This window comes from Camelus bactrianus, chromosome 8 (assembly GCF_048773025.1).
Source record: "Camelus bactrianus isolate YW-2024 breed Bactrian camel chromosome 8, ASM4877302v1, whole genome shotgun sequence".
In the NCBI taxonomy this organism is placed as follows: domain Eukaryota; kingdom Metazoa; phylum Chordata; class Mammalia; order Artiodactyla; family Camelidae; genus Camelus; species Camelus bactrianus.
The window spans coordinates 44772244-44791641 of record NC_133546.1 but is presented as its reverse complement, the minus strand read 5'-3'; the positions used below and the strand labels follow the sequence as shown (position 1 = coordinate 44791641).

The window sequence follows — 19398 nt, the reverse complement described above, 5'->3', positions numbered from 1 at the left end:
CTCTTTTCATAGGACTGCTGCCTCCAGCGGGGCCTGCTGGCAAGCATACAGACTAACAATGTTTTCATCTTCCCTTAAAACTTATCCAGGGGGACTGATGAGGTCATATGAGCAATGTTAACCTAAACTTTATTGCCTACAGTCCTCCTCTGATCTCAAAGTGGCTTCTCACAGTGTTCTAGAACCTCCAATGGCTCCCTTGCCAATATTTGCAAAGTCTCATCTTAAGAAAGGGACCTCTGCACAGTGGTTACTATTCCCCAGTGTTCCCAAAGCTGCCAAGCCTTGGGTGTATCTTACACCAAATGGGGAGAGCTCCCCTTTTCCTGGCCCAGTGTCCCACCCTCTTATCAGGCCCCAGGGCAGCGTTGCTTGTGTCTCCTCGAGTCAGAGCCCACGGTGCAAACAACTCCTTCGTGACTGGGCTTGGACAGCAGTTGATGAAGCTGCTCAAGCAGGCACTTCTGCTACATTTTTTCTAAGGGATAAATAATTTTTCTAAATCAAAAAGTTTGGTTAAAATCATTTCCAAAGCATTCCATGTTTGATATTTACGGGCCATTTTCACCCCCCAGATAACTGAACAAGAGCACAAAAATAAAAACATTTTGTTTAAATGACAAGATACTGGTTTCATGTGTCAACTAGGGTGAGATAGAGGTATGATAAGCACAGTGGTTGTTAGAAATGAGGTTACTTAAGGAAATACAGGGGGGAGGATAGAAAAATTCTCACTATTGTGCCTCTGCCTGAATTCTGGAGTCAGAAACAGGTAAATCAGGGGTAGAAGGAAAGACCACTTTTGCGTGGGGAGGAGAGGAAAAGTGGCCGAGGGAAAGGGGTAGCAGGCATGAGGTGTGCACCGGAGAGATTCCAACTGAGACAGAAGCATGTAGCCTTTACATGCCCCCAACAATCAGTATAATATGATATACTTATTTAGACATGAGCAGTTGTGAACAGTTACAGATTAATCAGGGCCTGTCTATAATCTGATCTATTATAGCTTCCATAATTACAGCTTCTATTGCATAAACTTTTCTGCAGCTCTATTCGAATGCCAAAGACATTTCTTACTTTAGAAGAGAAAGGGAACTGGCTCTAAAGAAAACTTTGCAGGTGAGTAGGAGAGTGGGCCATTTCATTACAATGATACATTAGAGTTTGCTAACTTGTTGCAAACTCTTAGCAAGAAAAGCTTATTTTTGCAAACAAACAGCTGATATTAGTGGTAGTGGTTACAAAGACAGAACAGCTCAATATTCAGCTCACTGCTGATATCTGATTTTTGTAGCATTTTAAACTTTACACTTCCTTGATTTATGATGTTAAAAGTTGTTATTTGGAAACTTAGGTATAAAAGCATAATTTGTTGTGTAAAAACTATCAGAAATTGTATGTTATCTTCTGTCATAGACACTGATAGTTTTATTTCCTTCTTTCCTTTTGTCTGCCTTCTCTGTCTCCTGGGGTTCAGGTGGCTGAGTCAAAGCCTCTTGTTATTCAAGCAGATGTCATGCAGAGGGAGCTAGAGAGCTGCCTAAGAAGAGAGTACACTCCTGAAAACTTACCTTTGCTTCTGTTGCAGGTAACAGTCATTTTGCAACTTGAAAAGCATCTGGAATTTAGTAGAAATGGATGAACAAAGCTGGCTTTCTGTATATCCTCTGGCCAGAGTAGGATTTCTCCACAAGTGTGGTCTGCAGAAATGATCTTCTTTGTTAGAGACCTAAGCTATTTAAGTTCAGCTTAGTTATAGTCACTAAACAATTAACTAAGTTTCTACTAGTTGCTCCCTGTGCTGGTATTATGAGGCAATATAACATTGACTAAGATAGTCTGAGACCTCAAAAATTGTTGGCTGATGTAGGGAAGATATTTCTGGAAATCTCTCAAGAAAATAACACAACATGGGGGAAAAGATTTTCCATAAAGATTATTATTGCAGCATTATAATAAAAGTGAAACAATAGAAGTTGCCTAAATGTCTAATAATAGGAGAAAGAGTTAAGAAAAACAGTATGATATTTGATAGAATATTGTTCTGCCCTTAAGCATTTTTTGCATAAGGAATTATTGTGTTATTATATAATATTAGTTAACAAAGCTAATATGTGTGTACCATAATAATGGTCATGTATGTATAGAAAAATCACTTGAAGGGCATAGACCAAAATGTAGCAATTACTGTTTTGGATGGCAGGATAATGAATTTCCTCTTTTTACTTTTATATATTTTTCCAAACTTTTTATAGTAAGTATGTATTGTTTCAGTTTTTTAATTCTTTGTTCTTTACTCTTGTCTTATGAGTTATGGTCTCACTATGCATACAAAGTAGCTCATTAGCAACTAGTTAGCAATTAACTAATAAGAGAATCACAAAGAAACAAAAGATTGTGATTCTATTTGCAAGTCAAACTGGACTTCATCTAGGATTCTCCTTCCCTGTCATTTCTGGCACTCTTCATTCCTTTGTATATATATCAGTACTTCTTATTGGATAAAAGGGGAGGGTGGAAATGGGGACATTTGGCAATGTCTTGAGACATTTTTGGTTGTCACAATTTAGGGAGAGGAGGCAGTTGCTACTGGCATCCAGTGAGTAGAGGCCAGGGATGCTGCAAACATTATACAATGCCCAGGACAACCCCCACCACCAAGAATTATTCAGTCCCAAGTGTCAATAGTGCTGAGGGTGAGAAACCTTGGCAGAGTCTAAGTTTCCATATGGTATCATTTATCTTCTGCCTAAAGGACTTAATTTAACATTTCTTCTAATACAGATATGCCAGAGGCAAATTCTCTCAGTCTTTGTTTTTTTTGAAAAAAGTCTTTATTTGCCTTCATTTTAGAAAGGTATTTTGGTTCAATATAGCATTCTAGGTAATAGTTTTTCTCTTTTATCACTTTAAAGATGTTGCTCCACTGTCTTCTGGCTTTCATAGTTTCTACTTCCTAACACAACATGTCCTTTTGTTCTGTGGTTGCTTTTAAGATTTTCTCTTAATGATTTAAGCAATTTGATTGTGATGTTCCTTGATGAGGCTTTCTTTATGTCTCTCTTGCTTGGAGTTGGTTCAGTTTCTTGAGTTGTGATTTTATCATTTTCAGCAATTAAAAATTTTTTAACTATTATTTCTCCAAATATATTTTCTACCCCCATACCTCCTTCTGGAACTCCAAAGACATATATGTTAAATCACTTCATATTGTTCCGTAAGTCACTGAGTCACTGTTAAATTTTTTCAGTCCCATCCACCCCCCCCCCCCCGCCAGTGCTTCATTTGGTGTATTATTGCTGTGTTGTCAAGTTTACTAACCTTTTCTTCTGCACTGTCTAATCTGCTGTTAATTCCATCTAATGACTTTTTAATTTCATATATTATAGTTTTCATTTCTAGAAGTTAGTATTTGATTATTTTTTGATATTTTTCATTTCTCTCCTTATTATGTTCACATTTTCCTTTCAGTTCTTGACTATACTGAGCATATTAATAATAGCTCTTTTAAAGGTTGCTAATTTCATCACTGGTACCATTTCTGGGTCTCTTTCTCTTCACTGATTTCTCTCCTGCTTATGGGTCATGTTTTCCTGCTTCTCTGCATGTCTAGTAATTTTTTTTGGACTCCAGACTTTGCAGTTTTACATTATTGAATGCTGATTTTTAAAAATCCCTTTAATGAGTGTTGGACTTTATTCTGGCAGGCAATTAATTTGTAGATCAGCTTCATACTTTCAAGGCTTGGTTTTAAGCTTTGTTAGAGCAGATCTAGAATAACCTTTACTCTAGAGATAGTTTATTCTCCTTTACTAAATTTTGACCGCTCTCATGTCTCTGCTGAATGCCCCAGGAGTTCAGTGAGGAATCTTCACTCTGTCTGATTGGAACTTGAGCATCTCCTAGCCCTGTGAACGCTGAGAACTGTTTAGTTTAGTTTCCTAGTTTGTTATTCTTTGCACAGCCTCATGGAGATTCACCCTCTGTACGCAGGGCTTAATAGTCAGCAAAAAACTCAAGGGATCTCTATGCAGACTTCTGGTGCCCTTTTTTCTCCATGACTTTCTCCTCTCCAATACTCTGCCCTGCAAACTCCAGCTGACTCGGCTTCCCAAACTTTGCTTTCTGTCTACATAACTCAGAGAGGCCATCGTGCTTTGCTTTTCTACTCCATGGTTCAGAAACTGCCTTCTTCAGGCAGAAAACCAGGGTGATTGCAGGACTCACTGCATTTGTTTCCTTTCTCTCAAGGATAATAATCCTGCCATGCCTGTTGTCCCAAGTCAGAAAACAGTTGCCTTGTGTATTTGTCTTATTTTCTAGTTGTTTGTGATGAAAGGGTAAGTCTGGTCCTACTTATTCCATCATAGCCAATATTATTTTTATCAGAAATAAAATATCCAATGAGTTGGCTTATTTGACTACTTTTAAGTATAAAAAAATTTCTGGTCTAAGGTTAAAAGCTATAATCTTACCTGTAATATGCTTTGTATTTTAGACTCATAACTTCAGTTCTTAAAAACTTTTAAGCTCAACTTTAGACAGTTTTACAGGTTTTTATGTCACTGCTAGAATTGTTGACCAGCTGATAAATGAAACTACAATCTGTTGGATTGGCAACAGATCATACAGATTTATACATGCCTACTTGCGTTATTTAAATTTGAATGGTATGTTGAGCCAGTTTCTTAATTTTGTGATCTTCATGTAGAAAATACGTCTTTCCAAAACAGCCACTTATTTTCCTATTGTTAGTGTTTTTAAGACTTAATCAAGTCTTCCTATTATAATTGTATTCTAAGTGTTGATTTTTGTTATTTTTATTAAAGTATTATACAGAGAGAATTACCCAGCTGGCCAGAGTAAATATTTACACATGCTTAGGTGGAAGAGGTTTTGTCAGCACAGTAAGATCATGGAGCAGCTTTATCCTCTTTACAAGGTAGGAATCCAATGAACAGAACCTGTGGGCTATTTTTCATAATGAAACAGAATGGTCACTAGGCTTCTTAATTCACTATTATTAAGTATAGTCATCCTACTGGTACATTAGACCTCTAGACTTATTATTCATCCTACCTAACTGCAAATTTGTACCCTTTGGCCATCTCCCCTTTTCCCCCAGCCCCATAGTCCCTGGTAACCACTGTTTCATTCTCTGCTTCTATGAGTTTGACCTTTTTTTAAAGACTCCACATATAAGTGATACCATACAGTATTTGTCTTTTTTTTTTTTTTTCCTGTCTGGCTTATTTCATGTAGTATAATGGTTCTCCAGGTTTATTCATGTTGTTGCAAATATTAGAATTTCCTGTTCATCATGGCTGAATAATATTCCATTTTACAAAAGTACATCTTCTTTATCCATTTATCTATCAACAAACTCTTAGATTTTCATATCTTATGACATTGTGAATAATGCTACAATGGAACATGGGAATACAGGTAGCTCAAGATACTGATTTTGTTTCCTTTAGATATATGCCCAGAAGTGGGATTGCTGGATCATATGGTAGTTCTATTTTTAATTTTTTGAGGAATTTCCATACTATTTTCATAATAGATGTACCAGTTTACATTCCCACAAACAATGTAACTTGTCCATTTTTTTAAGGTCATAGTTAAAGACAGGAAAAGAACTAATAGATGCCCTTACTTGCCAGTGCTGCCTGTGGCAGAAGATAATGGTACCAGTTTTTAAGAATGAGATTTGTAGGATGCTTATATGATAGAAAATGCATTTTTCTTCATAGCCCTGGCCCCTTCTGCTGTGGGTAAAAGGCTAACCAGCAACTCCAGTTACTAAATATCCTTAGGCACTGACTCTTTGCTAGGTCACTCTCCTTCAAACTCCTAAGAATGTGATCACTTCCCCTTCAGTCAAATTCAGAATATGGGAGAATTTTGATATTCCAAGAGCCTCGTGTTTGGTTCCCAAACAGCATTACACTATGTTTGGAAGCAAATAACTCAAAGGAATAAGGCTTGCAAATAACCAAGTTCTGTTTTTGTATCTCTCTTAACCAGAAACAAGTTGCCTACATTATGCAAGAGTACAATGATGCCCTTCAGAGAGCGGATAGATTGTCTGTTGCACGAGAAAACTTCCTTATGGGAAAAAAGAATCCTCCTAACTTAGTGACACAGGAAGACCTGACTATTTACACAAATTGGTTAGTGTGTCACCTACACTCACTCGAGACTATTCACCACTACCTGCAGGTATGTGCAACATAGTCGTGTGATGATGCGGTGCCTTCCCAGGATGGTCAGCACATCGTTTTCTCACACCTGTCACCTAGTTTTGGATTGTCAGTTTCTGTATTCCATCTGCCCTACAGATGGCGGGAAAATAAAGGGTCACTAGCTTTTTCCTTTAAGACCTTTGAAACTTTTTGTTTTTTTGGGAAACTTGCTCTAGTGAAATGACTCCATTAATTTAGCTTTCTCAAAGATGCCTCTGTTGTCCTATCTCATATTCAATTTACAAGTTCTCATTTTCATTCTCTTGTTCTGTATTTATGCTCTACAATGTAGATCCACTTTTTAAATACATATATATATATATTTTAATTGAAGTATAGTCAGTTTACAATGTTGTGTAGATCCTTTTTTATTCAGCAAAATCTAATGAGGGTCTAATCTATGCCAGATACATGTCCTGGGTCCATGTAGGGAATATATAATTGCTGAAAGTAAGTGTGTCCCAGGATGGTAGGAAAATGGGCAAATAAATAGTCAACCAAAATGCAATGGGATAAGAAAGAACAGAATAAGTATGATCATAGAGTAAAGACAGTCGCAGAGGAGAAGCCCTAACTCAGGCTGGAGGCATCAGAAAAGAGTGACATGATCACATTTCCATTTTAGAAATATTTTTATTTTGCCACCTAATCTTTTCTTACTCTTTTGCACCTTATCTCAGTGATACCACCAACCATGAAACCTGGCTATCATCATGACATCATCCCTTCAGTCATGATGGGGTGTGCCTCTGAATCATCTCTCCCTGCCTCTCATGGTTTAATAATGATCTGCTCATAGGTCCAAGTCCCCCACTAAATTCTAAAACTCTATGAGATTGGTCCATGTCTTATTCATCTTTGAATCCCTAGCACCTCACACAGAACCTTGTCCATTGTGGGTGGTTAATCAATATAGACCTGCCTAGAGGTTAAGGTCACTTTGAGTTGGTGATAGACCAGGTATCCCAGCTCCAGATTTAGCCTCTCATGATTGGGCAGGTCACTGAGGCCCACCTCTACCTCTTTCCTCCTCTTTCAAAGTGAAGGGCTGCTCCGGAACCACAATCTGGAAGCTTCTCTGAGAACTGAGTTGATGTGTGGCCTCTTGGTTGTGCCCTTCTCTAGGCCCTCCAGTATTTGCCCATCTCCAAAGTGCTGAGTGTAGCTGTCAACAAAGCCCCTGAGGTTGTTCAAGAAAATGAAAATGTCCCTGTCGATGACACTGACCCTGACATCCATGGTTCTGCATCTCTAGGCTCTGTGAATACCAGCATTTCAGGTAAGAAGTTGTCTTTTCCCCAGGGTGATGGGGAGAAAAGATTGTGATTGTGCATGTGTGCTGTTTTGTCACCTGATCTTGCTTGAATTTTTCTTTATACCAAAAAGTTTCATCGTCTTAATAAATAAATGTCAATGTAATATTTTCTGACAGAAAAAAATAATAAACGCTTTTCTTAGACAGTATTACCTCCATCTTTGTAACTAGACAATTTTGGAGATGATTAAATTGAGGCCCAAGGAGATGAAATGATGTAAACAGTGAGGCCACAACAGAAATATGACCAGAGCTCCCACTAAGTCATTCCCCAAAGGGTCTGTTGAGTTTCTCCTGCAGGCTTTGAGAAAGGGGAGCCCTGGCTACTGCCCCAGAAAGCCAGCACCAGGAGTTTGTCAGACAGGCCTGGCTGAGTCCAGTGCAGTCTACAAATTGTGGTAGAGAAGGTTGGGCACAGAGCAGAATGGCCCTTCCCACCAGCAGAAGAGGCCCTGCCTCCAGCTATCTCAAAGGACCCTCCTTTTCTCACCCTGACTGGTGTTCGTTGGTGTTAATGCTCTTGATTTGGGACTTTTTTCAGGGCCAGCAAGAACAGAAGCTGCTTTTGTCCTGCCCCAACACATAACGAAAACAGAAGAACTGAAACCTCAGCTGAGGCTCCTGCTCTCCCACTTCAACATCCCCTACGACGTAGAAGAGCTAGGAGATGCTGATAAGGAAATAGAACTTCTTTTCTTGGTACTTGATGAATTCTTTCTTAATGGAAATATAGGTGTTCATAAAAGAAAATACTAGTATTTGCCACAAAGTTGGATATTTATACTGCCAGAATTGTTTCTAGAGTGATAAAATATAATAGTAATACAGAGAGTTAGACTAGCAGTTGAATTTTTTCTCTGTGAGAGTTATGGGGCTCTTGAATATCCAATCCAGAGGGATAGTAGGATTATTTTTCTGCATAATTTGAAGAAAATGGTAGATTATAGTCCATAATATATGATGGAAACATAGCCAAGATTTGGCAGATTTGCATGGTGTCTAGTGTCTGAAGCAACTGGATTCTCAGAGAGTGTTCCAATAGCTCTCCTGTTGACAAAATGCTTTATATTCAATAGAGTGTATATTGTATAGTGATTTTCTTTGTATACATGTGGACTTACGATTTTAATTGTTATCAGTGACAGTACCCAGAACATTCTCCTCAGTCTGGAGGGCACATCAATTAATAAAAATAATAGCCACAGTTAGTCTGTGGCTTAGCACTCAGGGGCCAGATGCTTGGGAATACAGCTTTGCTGACTTCTACACTTGGGCTTGGAGGTTCCTTTTGATCTCATGTAGGCCTCTGCTCCCACTTCACTGTGGGTAGCTAACCATCCCAGCATGCCTCAGGGATCTTCTTAAGCTGCATTCAGAGGTCACCATGTCCTGTTCTCATTTGTACCATCTCCATCTCTTAAGTGGACAGCCATTGCTAGGAGCTAGGATAGTGCTTTGGGGACAGCCCCCTCCATCTCTTGTGTAGTGATTTTTAAAGTCATGTAGCCTCTGCTATAACATAGTGTTGCACCTCTTTTGAAAAATCATATTATCAGAATCCATGCTAAAACTTATTTCAAAGGGGTAAATAGAATTATGTGCAGACAACTTCAAATTTATGATAATAAAGTTTTCAGCCAGAGTTTCAACAATAAAGGTATTTCTAGCTCTGGGTATATAATATTTGTAAGTATGTGTATTTGCTAGGTAAAAATAGTAAGTTGATTGATCCAAAAAGGCAAAGATCAAATCTGAATGTTTTTGAAAACTCTGTGTGTAAAAAGGAGCCACTGTTTTCCTCTGTCATCGTTTGCCTTGACCTTGAAGTTTTGCTTCCATGAGTATTTGTTCCAGCATTATTTTTCTAGGACTATTTCTATTAGTATGTAACCCAGATTCTTTAAGTTCACTGGAACCAGAGGTATTCCGTGTCCTCTGGTTTCTTTGAAGGTGATGATGTTTAGCTTTTGTCTTTCTTTTCAAGTCAGCAGCAGCACTGTCTTCAGCAGAGAGTGCTTCTAAGGGAGTATCCTCACCCTCATTATCAGCTAGTATTATGATAGACAAAAACCAGAATCAGGACGAGATGGTGTTTAGAAAAAGTCCAAGTAAAGAAAAATAAGTCGTGGCATGCTAGGCTATCGTCAGTGATAACAAAAGAACATGAAGCTACGGAGCACTCCCACAGAGCAGTCTTGTCCCCAAAGGACAGCTTGTCTTCTTTATATAGAAATAGTTCCCACTTTTGATTTTCATGTAACAGTATTACATGCAACGTTAAATGTGCTCCCAAGATATTTGATCACATTACAACAATTTTTTTGTGGATGTAGGAAGAATTCCTTTATTTGAGTACTGTTTATTCTGGCTCTCTAATGCCTTAGAGAAGGGTCAGCAAACAACAGCCTGCAGCCCACCACCTGTTTTTTTTTTTTAATACAATTTTATTGAAATACAGCCATGCCCATTCATTTATGCACTGTCCGTGGTTGCTTTCACACTACAACCTGAGTTGAGTAGTTGCAACAGAGACCATGTGGTCTGCGAAGGCTAAAATATTTACTATCTGGCCCTTTAAGAATAAGTTTGCCACCCTAGCCCTAGTCTAGCGCTGGCTCATTGAACTCCCTGCACTGATGGGTATAATCTGCGTCTGTGCAGTCCAGTATGGAACCACCAGTCACATGCGGCTATCAAGCACTTGAAATGTGGATTGTGTAACTGAGGAACTAAATTTTAAATTTTATTTAATTTTAGTGACTGTACATTTAAATATGAAACAGGTACATGTGGCTAGGGACAACAGTATTGGACAGCACAGCCTGGGAGTTACCAGAATTAACTGGAAGAATCTTTAGCTCTGTGACTCACTGAACTTGCTCATTCATTCCAGAAACTTTTGTTGAGACCCTAGTATGTGCCAGCACTGTGGTTGGCTCTGTATGTGTGTGTGTGTGTGTGTGTGTCATAAAATATACATAACATAAGATTTACCATTTTAACCAATTCTAAGTGTACAGTTCAGTGGCAGTAAGTACATCCACACTGTTGTGCAACCATCACCATGTGGTGGATTCATGAGATTCATAGCCTGTACCCTCAAAAAGCTCACCATGTGCTGAGGAAGTCATGACACAGTGTGGCCAGTGCAATGATGAAGGCACTCCCACAGGCTCAGTAGGCCTGGGTCCCCTCTGGAGGAGGGAGGAAGAAGTGATCTGCATCTCAGCAGTAGGAAGTTATGTCACAGAAAGCACTGGTAGCCTCCGTCTGGAAGTGAGATGTGAGGGGATTGGCTGAGGAACCATAAAGAGTTTTAACAAGTCTTAACATCTGGACCCTTCTCTCTAGCAATATCGTGGTCAGGCTTCTGGGAGCAGGATTCATCTCACCCTTAGATGTTCTTGCTTATCAGGTGGCCAGAAAAAGGGAATGTATTTCCAAAGGTGGACAATTTACTTCCCATTCAGGGTCCAGCTCAAAGTACATATAAATAAATATATGACATTGTTTCCGATTTTTGGAGCAGATATTCAGAACAAGTAACACACACAATTATGTTAATGAGCTGACTGAATACATGTGACCCAGAGGTATATACATTTAAGGTCCTGCTACTGTCACAGAGTCATGTTTAATGAATTAGTTTGACTCCAGGACTGTTTCAAAGGCAATCAGTAGCTGTTTTTGAAATTACCTAAAATCTGAGGCTTTTTCCAACCTGGGCTCTGCTTCTCTCTTCTCAATCCTGTTTAGGTTTCCCAAAAATTTCAAAGCATCTTCAAGGAGCAGCAGAGAATGCAAACGTTTCCAGACTATGATGCTGGGATAGCGAAGGTGGAGAATTTGGGTTTGGCAGGACCTGTCATGGCCTTGAAAAAGAGAGCCAACTGGATTTCCTTTATAAAGGTAAGGAGATCCATGGTGATGGTCACCTGTGAATGATGTCAGCGGTGTCACAGAGTATCCTCCAAGCAGGCCAAGCAACCTAACAGCATCAGGTCTGTCAGGTCCCTATTGTCCTCTCTCCTCAATTCCCTCAGCAGACTGTCCCCTAGGACCACAGATGGGTGCCTGCCCGACTGAGGAGAGGTAGCTCAGAGAATCTGGCCTTGTGCACCAGCATCTCCCAGCTCCTTCCTGCATCTTCTCTGCGTTGGAGTTAACCATACCGTTTTGCCTTCTCTGGAAGTTCCCCCATCTCCCGTGTCCTTCTCTATTGGGTCAGAACTCCCTTCTTGTTGTTAATGACCTTGGCTACTTGGCAAGAACAAAGAATAACACTCAGAGGTATAATTGAGTTGTGTAAATCCAGCTTTTCAGTCAGAAACTACTTATAGAGCTCATCCTGTGTGTCAGGAATGGCCCTTGTTCTGGAAATACACAGTTCACAAACAACATACAAGTAAGCAGATTAAACGGGACGATTTTAGGTAGTGGTAAGTGATGAGCTGATTCTCATTATTTGGAGGTGGTTATGTTCTGTAAAGTTACCCCGAACACTGAAGTAACAAATCCTGAACCATTACTCAGGGGAAATACAGGGTTAGGCTCATCAATTAATCAATACATAACCTAGTTTTATGTGTGTTTCCCTTTAAAGACATTATTTAATATATGTTGTTGATTCATTAACATCAAACTCATGGCCAACAGCACTGTAACTCATGCCTGAATGAAGCTTATTGCACACATGTCCTTCTTCTAGAAGACACATCACAGCCTTCCTGTACTTAGGAACACTAGACAACACTTCAGTTCTATGCTTGGGGGCTAATTTAAACAGTGAAATCACCAACAAAAAGCACAAAAGTATAAAAACATGGCACTAACTAGAACATAAAAAGGAAACTTGTTTACAGTATGAGCTGAAACGAGAAGGCAAATGTCACCTTGTTTGACTTCAGCTGGGAATATGGGGTTGGGTGAGTCAGATATTTCTCTATTCTGTGCATGTCCATGAATGTCCGGGAAAGCTCTGCTGTGCTGATATGGGGGTTATGAATAAATTTTAGTGAGGAGGCAAATTTGCAAATACAAAATCCATGGATAAAGAGGATCAACTGTATCATGAAGGAAAAAAACTTATTTGATAAAGATGGATGGAAGGAAAGCAGAGAAGTCACAAATTATTCCTAAGCCTGAGGCTTGAGCAAATAGGTGGTTGCTGTAGGGGAAGCCAGACTTTTTGTTTTAGATTCTTATACTGGCCATTCAAATATAAATATCAAGGAGATAGTTGAATATAACAGGCTGGAGCTTAGAGCTAGATATAAATTTGAGTGTTATCAGTATGTTAATGTATTAATAACTGTAGAACTAATTTTTGAAATATAACTTGTTAATATTAAAGATGAAGTTTTACACCTGGAGCCTCAAAGAGTCTTTGTGGGCAAACTTCTCCTGCCCTATAAATGAAGTGCAATGCCAAGTACTGATGGATTTAGGGTCCTTTCTGCCAATGGGTGGTGGTGTTTCATCACAGATGGAGCTACTGCTTCTTAACAGGCCAGGTACCAACAGGAACTACTGCTGCCATCTCCCTACACGCATCTATGAGCCCACACAGACCCTTTCCAAGACTTCACATGCTCTAACAAACTTCCTAGCACCGAGGCCAGGTCCCATTTCAACAGGTCCTTGAATCTCTTTGCTTGCAACTTTTATTGAGAACCATCCTGTTATGTTGTAACTTTGTGTAAACATGTTTGTCCACTAGATTAAGCCAAAATGTGATCCTTGGCAAAAGAAGCTTTTGACCAAACTGAAAGAACGGAGAAGAATAGATGTATTAATGCATCTCCAAGCAAAAATTTTGAAGGTAAAAAAGAATCCATGTTCTCTTGTAGATAAAATTCTGTTCTCAGAAAATTGAATTTTTATCTCCTTTTAAAAAACGTTAGCCATGGATTCACTATGAAGGCTTTATTTGGAACTTCTAAATCTAATTGCCAAACTTTTATAATTCTGTTAGCTTTCAGAGAGTAACAGTTGTCAAAAGAGCAGGATTTGAGTTCAGCTTTAGCACTGTCTCTGTGTGATACTGGGCTAATCATAGAACTTCCTTGAGTTTTAGTTTCCTCATCTGTGAGAGTAAAATGTTAGACTAAATTATCTTATTTTTATTGTGGTTTAAAAAAATCCACATAGCATAAAATTTATCATCTTAACCGTTTTTAAGGGTACAGTTCAGTAGTGTTTAGTATATTCACATTGTTGTGAGACAAATCTCCAGAACTGTTTCATCTTACAAAACTGAAACTCTATACCTATTAAATAACTTGCTGTTTCCTCCTCCTCCCTGTCCCTAGCAATCACCATTCTACTTTCTGTTTCTGACTTAGACTGCTCTTAGATATCTCATATAAGTAGAATCATACAGTATTTGTATTTTTGTAACTGGCTTATTTCACTCAGGGTAATGTTGTCAAGGTTCATCCATGTTGTAACATGTGACCAGATTTCCTTCCCCATATATATATTTTATTGAAGTATAGTCAATTTACAATGTTGTATCAATTTCTGGTGTACAGCACAATACTTCAGTTATATAGGAACATACATATTTGTTTTCATATTCTTTTTCACCGTAAGTTACTACAAGATATTGAATATGGTTCCCTGTGCTATTCAGTAGAAATTTGTTGTCCTCCCTTTTTTTCATGAACACTTATATCAGTTTTATTCACAATAGCCCAAAACTAGAAACAATCCAGATATCCTTCAGTGGGTGAATAAACGAACAGTAGTATATCCATACCATGAAATACCAATTAGCTATAAAAAGGAACAAACTAGTGGTATGTCCAAGAACCTGGATGAATCTCCAGAGAACTGCATGAGTGAAAAAAGTCAATCCAATAAAGACTGTATGAGTCCATTTATACAACACTCTTGAAATGACGAAAGTATAGAAATGGAGAACTGATTCATAGATTCCAGGGGTTTGAGAGACTGGTAGGGGAGGGAAGGGAGTGAAACTATAAAAGGGCAACATGAAGGGTCCTTGTAGTGATAAGTCTGTTCTATATCTTGACTGTATCGACGTCAATATCCAGGTTGTTATACTATTCTATAGTTTTGCAAGATATTAACACTGGGGGAAATGGAGTCAGGGGTACATAGGATCTCTTTATATGATATTCTTTTCCTCATTCTCTCTCTTTTAAAATTGTGGTAGAATATACATAAGATGAAATTTATCATTTTAACCATTTTTAAGTGTACAGTTCAGTGGTATTAAGTACATCCATGCTGTTGTGCGAGCCATCACCACCATTCACCCCCAGGACTCTTTACATTCGTCAAATGGAAACTCTTTACCCATTAAACAATAACTCCTCATTCTGTGTGCAGGGCCACCTGCTATTGTGTTTAGAAGGTTGTCACAGGATTTAAAATAAGCTGCTGTGTATATTTGAATACTTATACAGTGTTGAATGGATGAACACACCTAAGGGAATCATGATGTTTGAGCTAGATTTTATTTTTTAATTAAGTTAAATCCCACCTGGGACTTTTTTCTTATTTGTGTGTACATGACCTAATTCTTGCTGAAAAGAGAGAAATGACCCTTCTTCCAACCATTGCTTCTCCTCTCTGTTCTACTTGAGATTTCCAACCCTGAGCGAGTAATGCAAGTGCTCCAAGATCATGCTGCAAAGACAGTCTCACTGGCTTCATCTCGTGCAACATTTGTGGCTTCCCAGGGTTTGCATCAGGGCAACTACGACCAAATCTGGGAGAGCATTTATAGCAACATCAACCTCTACCAGGTATAATAGGAAAAAATAACCAATATGCTTTTCTGTTCAACTCTTTATCTGTTATAGACCTTAGAAATTTACTTTGTTAGTTTTTAGAGACCCTCTCTCCAAAGCTGTATACCTAGCCAGATTTGTTTTTATTATAACAAAATTAAATGCTAATTAAAAAGAGGGATATAAAAAGGTGTAATATAATATGTTCTTGCTGCAGGGACTTATACTCAGCCAATAAATGCCAATGCTAAGTGCCAAACTCTAGTGCTGAACACCAAATGAACTCATTTATCTCAGATGTTAAATATTGTGTGTTTGAGGGACGGCAGTCCCCAAAGAGTTGGTTCTATTGGGGGAAGCCTCTTGAAGGAGGAGGAAATTGAGCTGCGCTTGTAGGAAGCACAGGGCTTAGGGAAGTGGTGGTGGAGTGAGAAGCAGGGAGCCTATTCCAGGAGGGATGCAGAGGAGGTACTGCACATGACATGTTCAAGTCCAGTTGGGTTGAGTGGAAGATTCATGTGGAAATCAAGTGAAGAAAGTTTTTTTAGCAGGGAGGAGAGGCAGGTTATGAATGCTTATAATTCCAGGCTAAAGAATTTGTGCTTGATCCTGTAAGGGAAGTCACACACACACACACACACACACACACACACACACACACACACACACTGCTGTATTTTAGGAGGATGCATGTGGCAGCAAGGTGTTAGTTGGATTGAAAGAGGGAGAGATTGGAGGCAGGGAAGCCAGTTAGGCAGTTACTCCATAGGATAGGCATGGAATTTGGAAATGAAAGGAAGTTTCTACACAAAGCTAGTGGATACTTGTCTTTACAATGGAACTGTAAGTTTTTGAAGCTACAGTCTGCTATCGTTTCTTTGTTGCTAAGGGGAGACTTTTGTTTCATTTACTTATTTAAGATGAGAAGACTTGGTGTGTTTATAGTCTGAGAAGAAAGAGCAGTGCAGAAAAAAAGAGATGAAAGATATAAAAGAGTAATGTGAAAAACAGATGACCCTGGAGAAAGAGGAGGGAATGGGATAAAGAAACCAGATAGAGGAATAATTTTGAGAAAGGGAGATTGGCATCAACTTCCCTCGAGGTGAATGAGGTGCGTAGAATTTTCAGGTGCAAAAAGTGAGATAAAGGAGCTTCTGAATGGCCCTGGCTGTTTTAGAGAGAGGAGGACAAGGTTCTGTGAGTGAGGTAGAAGGTGAGAGTGACCTGTGAAGAGGGGTATCACTCTGGGGAAGACAAAGGACCACCAATGAGGAAAGAATGTAAGAGTGACTATGTAGCTCAGAGGGCCCAGTCGAAGTAGGAGGGCATGAATTTGTAATAAGCCTGTCTGTATAATAATTCTATTACTTTTACCCCTAAAGATCATTGTAGAGTAACTAAAAATTATACATAAAGTCAAAAGTATAGAGAAGTTTAGTAAAATGCTGGAGAGAGAAGCAGTGCCATGGTCCACCATCCCAGGGTGGGTATGGGGGAAAGTAAAACCTGAAGTGATGGGTTACAGATTGGCTGGAAGCAAGCACATGTGAGGCAAGTACGTGTGTTCATACACACACACACACATATACACCTTCTATATCTTTTCAATCTGTGTACATAAGAATCTAGAGAATCTAATGGAAAATGAGTTGGCCACACAGATCAGAAGCAGATGCAGCATATCGTAGTATGGCTCTGCCTGGCCCCTGAACTCCCCGACAGTGCACGCAGCTACCAGTGACACCCTCTCCTCAGCTAATATCCTGCCAGAGCTGAGAAAATAGCCACAGTTTTCCTATTCCATTGCCATTTTGCACTGAGGTATATGTCACTATTAAAGAAGACCTTATACTAACAAGGGGACAGTTAAAAATGTCTGGCTCTTCTTTTTGATCCAGATTTGAGGGGGAGGAGACAGGGAGTAGAGAAGAAGGGAAGTGGGTGAAGGCAGAGTCAGCCCAGGTATCTCTGAACAAGATCTCTGCTCCTAGGATCCTGGACAGTCTACCTGTTGATGCTGATGAAGTTCTGGTATTAATATCTGAGGGCCATCACCATAAATCTGTTCTCCTCCTTGGCTGAGAGCGTGGGGGGAACTAAACTCTTGGGGACCAGATTGGGGTGAAAGGAGGTAAATATGAGTGAGAGAAGGGTAGGAGGCAAAGGAATATGGAGTCAGAGATGAAGAGCTTCATGTCGGAAATCATGGAGAAGTGATGATGTGTGTGGGTGAGGGTGTGGCTGGGCCACCAGGTGACAGAGTTGTAGCAGTGCCCATGTTCGCTTAGGGGACAAAGGAGGTTACCTCTGTGGGACCAGCATGCCGGCGAAAAACAGAAGGTGCACAGCAAGAACAGGAGTGGTGACTCGGGAGTGTTGAGAGGCAGAAAACACTAAGTTCAAGTCACAGCGTCAGAAGCCCAGCTGCGCAGTGGAGAGAACACTCCTTGCTGTTCTCTGCTGCTGCTTCCCTCCATGTGCCAAGGAGGTGGAAGGTCAGGGTACTGATAAAATGCAGTCTGAGCTTTCACCAAAGTCTGTTCTGAATATAGTTGACCGAATGTTAAAAAGACATTTTATTTTATTTTATTTTTTAAACATTTTTTATTGAGTTATAGTAATTTTACAATGTTGTGTCAAATTCCAGTGCAGAGAACAATTTTTCAGTTATACATGAACATATATATATTCATTGTCACATTTTTTTTGCTGTGAGCTACCACAAGATCTTGTATATATTTCCTTGTGCTATACTGTATAATCTTGTTTATCTATTCTATATATACCTGTCAGTATCTACAAATTTTGAACTCCCAGTCTGTCCCTTCCCACCCCCACCCTTGACAACCACGAGTTTGTATTCTATGTCTATGAGTCTGTTTCTGTTTTGTATTTATGTTCTTTTTTTTTTAGATTCCACATATGAGTGATCTCATATGGTATTTTTCTTACTCTTTCTGGCTTCCTTCACTTAGAATGACATTCTCCAGGAACATCCATGTTGCTGCAAATGGTGTTATGTTGTTGGTTTTTATGGCTGAATAGTATTCCATTGTATAAATATACCACATCTTCTTTATCCAGTCATCTGTTGATGGGCATTTAGGCTATTTCCATGTCTTGGCTATTGTAAATAGTGCTGCTATGAACATTGGGGTGCAGGTGTCTAAAAAGACATTTAAAAAAAAAGAAAAGAAAAGAAAGAAAGAAAACCACTTACTCTGGCTAGATACTGACTTGTAAATGTTGTTCTTGGAATTGACCAAAGGGAGAAAATGTGAGCACTGTATTTTCAAGCTGATTTATGGCAAATAGACCCTAAAAAGACTTAGAATACCTACAGATTCTAGAGGTGGAGCATGGGGTGGGGTGTATTTAACACACACAAATTACCAATTACCAAACACATTAATGTCATACAAGTTTTCCAGTTTCCCATCCATTCATTCAGTGATTATTGCATGGGTGCTGTCTTTGTGCCAGGAATTGTGCTGGGCTTGGGGAAGGAAACATGCAATAAACTCGTGAATAAAGAAGTAAACCTACATCTCTAATGTGCAGGTGCTGTGAGGAAAACTAAGGAGCAGAAGGCAGTGGGGTGGGAGGAGCACCCTCTGGTAGAGAGACCAGCCATGATCTTTCAGAGTAAGGGGCATCTGAGCTGAAATTTGATGAATGAGAGGGCATCAGCTGTGCAAACAGGCTGGAGGAGAGCTTTCCAAGGAGGGAACAGAAAATAGCACAGGGTTTAAGGGAGGAGATCCTGAGGCAACAACCAATAGTTTTCCACCTTCCTTCACATTTTCCTGTGAGTGTTATTCCTCCAGTATTTCTGGTTTGGTCAGGAGGCACTTTATACAGTATCAGGGCACCAATGGTAGTGTGTTGACATTCTGAATGTTGAATACTGGTCAGATGAGATTAAGATTAAGTAAAATGTAGCAACTGGGAGGAGTCACAGGAATGTGGGTATGAATTTTAAAGCTCTGTAACTATTTTGCAAGCACATAGCATTCAAGTATGAATTTTAGCATGTGTATGTCGGTCAGCATCCTGATTCTGAAGTTGACAACCCATA

General features: G+C 39.3%; 1 protein-coding gene across 12 annotated transcripts in view; it reads left to right on the top strand.

The window, feature by feature from the left end:
• LOC105077107 (coiled-coil domain-containing protein 162) overlaps positions 1-19398 on the top strand; it is a 152727-nt gene that overhangs the window by 20664 nt on the left and 112665 nt on the right. For 10 of the 12 annotated variants that reach the window (XM_074368501.1, XM_074368502.1, XM_074368500.1 and 7 more), the window contains 9 exons: positions 1048-1119; positions 1478-1588; positions 4830-4942; positions 6028-6222; positions 7371-7524; positions 8102-8259; positions 11317-11469; positions 13280-13381; positions 15174-15335. In XM_074368501.1, coding sequence (XP_074224602.1) covers positions 4877-4942; positions 6028-6222; positions 7371-7524; positions 8102-8259; positions 11317-11469; positions 13280-13381; positions 15174-15335 — 990 coding nt within the window. In that variant the 5' untranslated portion in view covers positions 1048-1119; positions 1478-1588; positions 4830-4876. Of the gene's footprint in view, positions 1-1047; positions 1120-1477; positions 1589-4829; positions 4943-6027; positions 6223-7370; positions 7525-8101; positions 8260-11316; positions 11470-13279; positions 13382-15173; positions 15336-19398 lie in introns of those variants that run through there. The other 2 variants (XM_074368498.1, XM_074368510.1) reach the window with 2 other exon arrangements.